This window comes from Otolemur garnettii, unplaced genomic scaffold (assembly GCF_000181295.1).
Source record: "Otolemur garnettii isolate 467f Iridium unplaced genomic scaffold, OtoGar3 scaffold00001, whole genome shotgun sequence".
Classification (NCBI taxonomy): Eukaryota; Metazoa; Chordata; class Mammalia; order Primates; family Galagidae; genus Otolemur; species Otolemur garnettii.
The window spans coordinates 19,495,625-19,505,407 of NW_003852396.1; the positions used below are offsets into that span (position 1 = coordinate 19,495,625).

At 39.1% G+C, this 9,783-nt stretch overlaps 1 protein-coding gene across 4 annotated transcripts in view; it reads right to left on the reverse strand.

Moving 5' to 3' along the window:
* Positions 1-7,497: 7,497 nt before the first annotated feature.
* Positions 7,498-9,783, reverse strand: part of PCF11 (PCF11 cleavage and polyadenylation factor subunit) — a 24,476-nt gene continuing 22,190 nt past the window's right edge. For all 4 annotated transcript variants that reach the window (XM_023511814.1, XM_003780858.3, XM_023511809.1 and 1 more), the window contains exon 16: positions 7,498-8,626. In XM_023511814.1, coding sequence (XP_023367582.1) covers positions 8,411-8,626 — 216 coding nt within the window. In that variant the 3' untranslated portion in view covers positions 7,498-8,410. The remainder of the gene's footprint in view (positions 8,627-9,783) is intronic.

Genomic DNA, 9,783 nt, shown 5'->3' on the forward strand with positions numbered 1-9,783 from the left:
TTCCCGTACGGCCCCTTTTGTCCATGTTGCCTTGCCATGTATTATCTTTTCCCTTAAGAAATAATGAAGTGAGGTCCTGGAAACATACCATACTTTTTCATATCTCTGCCTTTGTGTATGCTGTTTCTCTTAGCAGGAACCATTCCCTCCTCCTATTTTTGTTCTGTAAACACATTTGGGAAATTTTCTTGACCCTCCCTCTCTCTTGAGGTACAGTAAATTAACTTCCATGGCCTTCTGTAATATTAATTACTACCATTTATTAAGTTCATAAATCTGTAACTGTACTAAGTGCTTTATATTAGTTTTCTTATTTAGTTCTCATTATAACTTGCCAGAATAAGTATTAACTTTTCCTTTATACAGATAGTGAAATAAGGCACAAAAAAGTTGCCTGAGGATACACCTGAAAGGATTCCAACCTAGGTCTTAATTTTGCTAGACATGTTCCTCAAAGTCTCTGAATTTCCACAGCCTTTATTAGATTAGTTATTGTATTGTAATTATCTAACAATTTTTCTCCACCCCCACCTGCCCAGGACTCTGAGCTACTGGAAAGTAGGGACTGTATCTTATTCATCTTGGAATTCCTAACATCTAGAATAGCTGAAAATAAAATTTTTAACTGTTAGAAGAGAATTTAGGATTAGACATCTCAATCCCCTCCTTTTTAGAAATGAGGCAATGAGGCCCTCTGTCTACCAGACATTTATTGAGTTTTTAATGTAGACCGGTTTCTGTGCTAAGTGATTTGCAAATAATTTCAAACTTAACCTGTATTGTTAATTTTTTTTTTTTTTTTTACAGATGAAGAAACAGCTCAGATTTGACCACGATTACATAAGTAGGAGTTAAGAAATTGGAACCCACTATGACTGGCTCCACATTAACACAGTCTTTGTAGCCACTTACACTCATATAATAATGGTAAAGATTTTATTTTTTGCTATGCAGTATGGAGTAGATAAGCTCAGGGAATGAGGCAGCACATAAAAAATCCTTAAAGTATACACTTAGGCAGGAAGCATCAGAAAAGGAAACAGAGAAACAGGTAGCAGATAAGCAGAAAAAGTAAAATCTTCCAAAATAAACTTTAAAAGAATTTAAAATTAAGAAATAGAAAATAAAATTGGTCATGGTAATAGTTGGTGTTTGAAAGGAACATTAAGTAGACACTCAGCAAATCTGAGGAAGAAAAGGAGATAAAAAAAGTGTTGGAAACAAGGAGAACCTAGATATGAAGGAGACTTTGAAAAATAAGAAGTGAATTATTTTGTGTAATCTTATACAGGTTAAGTATACCTTATCTGAAATGATTGGAACCAGAAGTGTTTCAAATTTCAGATTTTTTTTGTATTTTGCAATGTTTACATATACGTAATAGATAACTTATGGATTGGACTGGACCCAGGTCTATGCATAAAATTCATTTGTTTTATATATACCTTATATGCATAGCCTGAAGGTAATTTTATGCAGTATTTTAAATTATTTTGTGCATGAAACAAAGTTTTATTAAGTACACTTAATGTGTAGAATTTTCTACTTGTGGCATATCGGCACTCAAAAAGGTTCACATCTTGAAGCATTTAGGATCTTGGATTTTCAGGTCTAGGATAATCAACTTTTACTAAACAATCTCAAAATTGACTTGGAAAATACAGATTTCAAAAAATTGATCCAAGAGTTGGAAAACCTTAATAAGTTGATAATCATAAAAGAATGTCCTGGCCAGCCATGGTGACTCATACTATAATCCTAGCACTGAGAGGCCAAGATGGAGGATTGCTTGTGCCCAGGGGTGGAGACCAGCCTGAGCAAGAGGAAGACCCCATCTCTACAAAAAATAGAAAAAAGTTAGCCAGGCATGGTGGCATGTGCCTGTAGTCCCAGCTACTCTAGAGGCTAAGGTGGAAGGATTCCCTGACCCCAGGAGTTTGAGGTTGCAGTGATCTATGATGATGCTGTTACACTCAAGCCCAGGCAACAGAGTGAGACTTTGTCTCAAAAACAAAAAGGAGGCTCGGCGCCTGTGGCTCAATCAGCTAAGGCGCCAGCCACATACACCTAAGGTGGCGGGTTTGAATCCCCAGCCTGGGCCCGCCAAACAACAATGATGGCTGCAACCAAAAAAAAAAAAAAAAAAAAAGGCCGGCGCTGTGGTGGGCGCCTGTGGTCCCAGCTACTTGGGAGGCTGAGGCTGGAGACTCGCTTGAGCCCAGGAGCTGGAGGTTGCTGTGAGCTGTGAGGCCATAGCGCTCTACCCAGGGGGATAGCTTGAGGCGCCGTCTCAAAAAAAAAAAAACAAAAAGGAAAAAAAATGTCCTGAGGTAGTCTGTCCTCCACACGTCACCAGGGAAAAAGCATAGAGAAAGATGGAGTGTTCCCAAATATGAAGCTAACATAACTCCTAATGGCGCTAATCCTGTTAAAATATATATTACTCATGAATCAACTATATGGTTGTAGGTCTTCAGCATGACTTACTCAGATGTATGTACTGTAATAGTCATCATAGCATTTTGTAAAGATAATTAGAAATTTGAATATCAGTAGAATGGCTAAACTGTGCTATATCTATAATACAAAATATTACACAGTGGTAGGAATGTTGATCTACATTAACCAATATGGAAAAGGTTGTAAGACACAGGCAGTGACAAAGGTGCAAAACAGTAGGTGATCTCATTTTTTTAAAATTACTTTATAAATTTAATTTTGGAAAAGATCTATACCGAATTCTTGCCTCAGTTATTGTATAAGCAAGAAACAGAGGGTGTGAAAGGCTTTATACTAATATATGGTTGGAAAATGTTATAATCCTTCCTAAATAAAAATAGAAGTCCAGAAGAACTTGTAGTGTTGAATAAAGCCAAAGAAGATAATTTTAAGGAAGAGTATGTAGTCCAGGAGAGGTGAAGAGGCCAAGAAAAGCATACTTTTAGCACAGGTTTTAGCATAGGGTCATTGATGATACTTAGGAAAGTAGTTTTAATATAATTGGAGATACAAAAACTAAGATTGCACAAGACTTCAAGGTAAGTGACTATGGAGGAAGTTTCTCTGCTGTAACAAAGTTCAGAACACAGATGCAGGAGTGGGCATTTCATCATTCCTGGAAATCGGAACCCTTCATGGTGGCTATGGTTACAATTACTGAAAATGGCTAATCCTTCATCCCTACTTCAGTTTTTCTAAAGTGGGGTGATAAAGCCAGATATCCTCCATAAACCAACCCTTTTCATCTAATTTCAGAGGAGGAAGCAGGGTGCCCAGGCTAAAAAGGAATAAGTGGGTTTTGGTAACTCTACTCCCTTTTTGCCCATGTGCCCTCTTTTCTTGCTTCCCAAGCATTCCAGCTCTCCCTTTGATGTCCACCCCAAGATCCTCACTGGGGTATCCGAAGGCTTTTTCGTATTTACCTGTTCTTCTCCACCTGTTCAACAAAGTGCCCATTAACTTTGGAAGCTAACCTCATTTAGGATTAGGAAAGAACTTCCACTTCTGCAAAAAGTTTAGACTTTTCTTTACCGTGGCCTCCTGGTTTTCCACCATTTCTACCTCCACGGTTGGATCTTTCTGCTTGCAGGCTTGTTAAAATGCCTCCTAGATGTTCCTGAATATTTTGTATAAACCTTTGTTAAGGTTCTTATTTGGTGCTAAACAGTGTGTAACCTTAGCCATACAGAAAAGCATAACTAGAATATAGAATTCTGTTTTTAGATTAAGCTATTACTATTATTAAGTCTTCACTATTTTTCCCAAAGCTTGTATGTTTGGGTGAATAACAATGAGATAGATTTATATTTCCTATAACATCAAAATTGGAAATTTTAAGTAGGAAAATTATTTTAAAAACCAAAAGGGTACAAAATTATCATTTGAGCCAAGAAAGGTGCCATGGGCCTGTAGTTCCAGCCTCTCAGAAAGCTGAAACAAGGATAGCTTGAGCCCAGAAGATCAAAACTATCCTAGGCAACATAGCAAGATCCTGTTTCAAAAGAGAAAAACTTAGAAACTTAATGAAATCTCTAGATTTTAGGAATTACATAATCTTACAGTCTTCACCTCTCCATTCAAAAGACAATGTTCCATCTTCTATGGAGTTTCCTTCAGCTTTCCTTGCTGTGTTTTACAGTGTTAGATTACTATTTCTAGCGACCAGCACTGTGTTGATTGTTATTTTGCCATCTTTTGAGGCCAAAAGTTAAAGTTGTTGATTTTTAGATTAGTCACCTAATCTGGCTGTTCATTGGAATTAAACAGGAGCTTGTTAAAATTAGAGCTATCCCAGGATAGGAATCAACTACATGTGACTCCTTTGTAGATCCCCCTCTGGCCTCCTACCTCAAAAAGAAAATAAGAATTGAGGCTCGGCGCCTGTGGCTCAAGTGGCTAAGGTGCCAGCCACATACACCTACGGTGGCGGGTTCAAATCCAGCCCGGGCCCGCCAAACAACGACGGCTGCAACCAAGAAATAGCCAGGCGTTGTGGCAGGTGCCTGTGGTCCCAGCTACTTGGGAGGCAGAGGCAGGAGACTCGCTTGAGCCCAGCAGCTGGAGATTGCTGTGAGCTGTGATGCCATGGCACTCTACCCAGGGGGATAGCTTGAGGCTCTGTCTCAAAAAAAAAAAAGAATTGAACTTTCAATTCCAGCTAAACCTCTTGTGCCATTGGTACTGCTACATGCCAGCTCTGAAACTGATATATCCTCCCTATCTTGACCCTTTGTCTCCACAGAGCTCCTTTTAATGTATATATACATGCTGATGTCTACTTGTCTCATTCTAACTACAATTTAATTGCTACAGCTAAATTTCATAACAGTTTTTAATATGTTACTTCTCACACAATACCCATTGCACCAGGTGATCCAACTGTTCTTGGATCAACAGAGAATATTTCTCAACCTCAACCTTACCATGTTTTCTTGACTTTTTAATTTTTTTTTTTTTTTTGAGGCAGAGCCTCAAGCTGTCCCCCTAAGTAGAGTGCTGTGCAATCACAGCTCATAGCAACCTCCAACCCTTGGGCTCAAGCGAGTCTCCTGCCTCAGCCTCCCAAGTAGTTGGGACCACAGGAACCCACCACAATGCCCAGCTATTTTTTGGTTGCAGCCGTCATTGTTATTTGGTGGGCCCAGGCTGGATTTGAACCCACCACCTTAGGTGTATGTGGCTGGCACCTTAGCCACCTGAGCCACAGGCATAGGGTGACCAGACGTCCTGCTTTTTTTTTTTTTTTTTTTTTTTGAGACAGAGCCTCAAGCTGTCACCCTGGGTAGAGTGCCGTGGCATTACAGCTCACAGCAACCTCCAACTCCTGGGCTCAAGCGAGTCTCCTGCCTCAGCCTCCCAAGTAGCTGGGACCACAGGAACCCACCACAACGCCCAGCTATTTTTTGGTTGCAGCCGTCATTGTTATTTGGCGGGCCCGGGCTGGGGATTCGAACCCGCCACCTTAGGTGTACATGGCTGGCGCCTTAGCCGGTTGAGCTATAGGCGCCGAGCCCAGACGTCCTGCTTTTGACGGGATAGTCCCGATTTTTGGAAGAGTGCACGAAGGGGCAGGAGAACAATAAGGGAATGTGGTTTTCGGCTGCCATGTGGCTATTTCGCCAGGATATGAGTTTTATATTTTTATTAATTTTGTGATGTTAAACAGTATTAATAACAAATAATTGTTGAGAAGTGCTTATCAAAGTTTGCATTGTTGTCAGGCCCCACCTCCCACCCATCAATTGTGTCTTTACCAATGTTAGAATCTGGTCACCTTACACAGGCACCAAGTCAACTTTTTAATTTTTGGATTACCTATCCCTTAACATTTTACCCCCTTCGCTGGTTTTCCTCTTTTATTACCTTTCTTTAGCACTTCAATCCCCCTTCCCACCCACCAGTCTTTCTTTATTCCCCAGGGAACCATCCATTCCTTTTGAACATTGCGTGTTAAGCATGTGATAAAAAGCTATAGGTAGTCTCCCCAGAAAAACATAAAACAGTAAGTTCTGCCTGCATTTTCGGATTCAAAGACCTCAGTAATTCTTCTATGGCGGTGTTGATGTACATTTCTAAGTTCAGCTATCACATACTTTGTTTTAAATCTAGAGGAAACCGGGGTTTTTTGTTTTTTTGAGACAGTCCCACCTTGTCCTCCTCGGTAGAGTGCTGTCACATCATAGCTCACAGCAACCTCAAATTCTTGGGCTCAAGTGATCCTTCCTGCCTTAGCCTCCCAAGTAACTGGGACTATATACGTGCACCACAAATCCTGGCTATTTTTTAGAGACTGGGGTCTTGCTCTCACTCATGCTGGTCTCAAGCCTATGAGCTCAAGCAATCCACCTGTCTTGGCCTCCCAAAGTGCTAGGATTACAGATGTGAACCACCACCACCAGCAACACTTTTTCTTACTGGACCTCTCTGCAGCACATGATGTCCTCTTGAAAAATTTATTCACTTGATTCTTTAAAATTAAAAAATATTTAGATGCAGATAGGATTTTACTTTAGTTTAAAATTTCTAGTGGCTGTCCTGGTCATCAGTGTAATATAGACTTAATAATCTATTCAAAATTACCAAGTATTAGTCATATAAAAACAAATTGTTGAAAACATGAAGTGTTTGACACTTTTGACATTTGCTGTCATTCTCCATAGATAACCTTTCCCATCATTATGGACTCCACTAAGAGTCCTTAACCCACCTTCAGGTAGTTTGGTGTGTACGTTTCTATCTTGGCGTATCTTTTTTTTTTTTTTTTAAATGCAGAAATAGTATGGAATCAAGTGAGACAGCTAGGTTTAAATTTTTTTTTTTGGCAGCAAGTTGAGACAGTCTCAACTTTGTTGCCCTTGGTAGAGCACCATGGTGTCATAGCTCACAGCAACTTCAAACTCTTGGGCTCAAGTGGTCCTCTTACCTCAGCCTCCTGAGGCAACTACAAGTGGCTGCCACAATGCCCAGCTATTTTTAGAGATGGTGTCTGTTGCTCAGGCTGGTTTAAACTCCGGAGCTCAGGCAATCACTTTGCCTCACAGAGAGTGCTAGGATTATGGACATGAGCCACAGCACCCAACATCAAGTCTGAATTCTTAACACAATTTTTACTTGAGGAAGTGGTTTAATTTCAACTACAAACTGGGGACACCAGTACCAGCAGAAGATATACTAGTTATAATTTATGCTGAAAGTCTGCTAGTACCGACCACATAATAAATGCTTGATAAAACTCGGTGTTTTATATGTCCATCTCCAATAAATGGCAGAAAAGATTTATCTCAGAGTGACTGACTCATAGCAGGCACTACATTCAAGTTTTAAAGTACAGAAACATGAAAAAGATGTTTTGTTTTTCTTTTTGGCTGGGGCTGGGTTTGAACCCACCACCTCCGGCATATGGAGCCGGCACCCTACCCTTTTGAGCCACAGGCGCTGCCCAAAAAAGATGTTAAGTTAGATTCTAAAGCCATTCAAGAAATAAAGAAATACAAACAGTTTCTTCATCATTCTATTTATTACATGTATGAATATTAACATCTCATGGTATCCATCTAATTCAGTCAAAACCAACAAAGGAAAAAGGTTAACCATGTTTCAAATGAACATTCTTATTCTTACAGATTCCCCTGTAACTTAAAATAGAAATATGTTCATCTGCATTAAATCATTTGACAATTTGAAAAATGACTTTAAAAAAAAAATCACCTTTAGTACTTAAATATATTTGTTAATTGTTTGATGGCATCAGTGTCCAAGTTCAAGAATAAAAGTTGCTTCATTAGATACTTTCCAAAAACGAACATCTGGATAGTTCTCTATAGCTAGATATATATGTATATATATGCAAATATTTCCTATCTCGTTTTTTTAAAAATTTTCAAATCTGGCTTTTCTATTTGAGAAAAGTCCTGCAGTGCTCTCACAACCCCTTTTTGAAGGATAAAACTAACTTCAGACTTTGCTTCTTTAATCATGGGAAGCTACTCAAAAAAAAAAAATCTTACATGGAGGTTGCTGTTCAATTCCATTTTTACCCAATAAAAAGTACAGAAACACTGTCTTTATTTGATGGTGTGCATAAATATTACACTCCATGGATAGCAAAAATATTTTTTATTTATAATTTACAGTTTCACAAGTGAAAATCTTACATTTTTTACACATACAATTTCATTTTGTTAAATTTGCACACATCTACAGAACTTTCACACAACAAGCACCTGAAACTGTGCAGGCAGTAGGAAATGCAAATACTAAAATGTATTTATTAACCAAATGATAGCTGAAGGCCCTGCCTCAGCTAGACAGTTTATATAGATATGTCTATATATACATAAAAAAATTCTTCACCTTCTAGATTCAACAGCAGCTTTTTTAAAAAAAGAAAAACATACCTTTCTCATTTTATTTAGACTGACTCAACTGTATCATTTTCAGTTTTAATTTCAGTGGGTGTTGTTAAGCTTTCCTCTGTACAAGCTGGTGGGGTATCAATTTGTTCTTCCTTAACTTTAGGACTTTCACAAGGTTCCTGCAATTCGTTTTTGACAATGTTCAACATAATGTTCAAAGGGTTTTCAACTGGTGTCTTGCTGGGAGATGGTGTACAATCAAATGAAGATGTCTACAAAATGAAAAGGCCCTATAAGTACTGAGGAAAGTTCAGAAGTATCACATTTAATGACATCTGGTTTTATAAGACCCTGTTTGGACAAAGGAACATATACATACCAAATGCAACTGAAATACCTGCTTCCCCACAAACAGCATAAAGGCAATCAAATAATTCATAAGGTAATCAGCAATGAGCTAGCAGTAACAGCTAAGCTGTGACAGATATACAGCAAAAAAATGTAGATTAGATATGCTTCTACATTTAATCCCACATAAATAACCCCTCATGTATCCTAGTGTTTTGGTCACTATCCTAATTTCAAATAATTTCAAATATTCTGAGGATATTTTAAACAGAGCCAGGTGGGGTGGCTCATTCCTGTAATCCTAGCACTCTGGAAGGCAAAGGCTTAAGCTCAGGAGTTTGAGACCAGCCTGAGTGAGAGCGAGACTCCATCTCTTAAAAAAATATATATAGCCAGGCATTGTGACAGGCACCTGTGGTCCCGGCTGAGGCAAGAGGATGGCTTGAGCCCTAAAGTTTGAGGTTGCTATAAGCCATGACACTCATAGGCACCCTACTGTAGTTAACAAAGTGAGATTTAGAACCATCCTAGTAAACTCTAGTCTTTCTTTTTTTTTTTTTGGCCGGGGCCAGGTTTGAACCTGCCAACTCCATAACCTGAACATACCTTCTAAACTGCCTCCTGAACTCAATTTTAAAGTTAACTTATTCCGGCTCGGCGCCTGTGGCTCAAGTGGCTAAGGCGCCAGCCACGTACACCTAAGGTGGCGGGTTCAAATCCAGCCCAGGCCACCAAACAACAATGACAGTTACAACCATAAAATAGCCAGGCATTGTGGTGGGCGCCTGTGGTCCCAGCTACTTGGGAGGCTGAGGCAGGAGACTCACTTGAGCCTAGGAGTTGGAGGTTGCTGTGAGCTGTGCTGCCACAGCACTCTACCCAGGGGGAGAACTTGAGACTCAGTCTCAAAAAAAAAAAAAAAGTTATTCCATTATTTGGTTTAAAAAATAGTCATGTTACAACAAGTAACAACAATTTCAATTTTTAAGGCCAGGAGACAGACTGTGTCTTTTTTAATTTTACATGTGAGCATTTAAAAATTATACCTGTATTAGATGGCTAAATCTATTTTTTTTTTTTT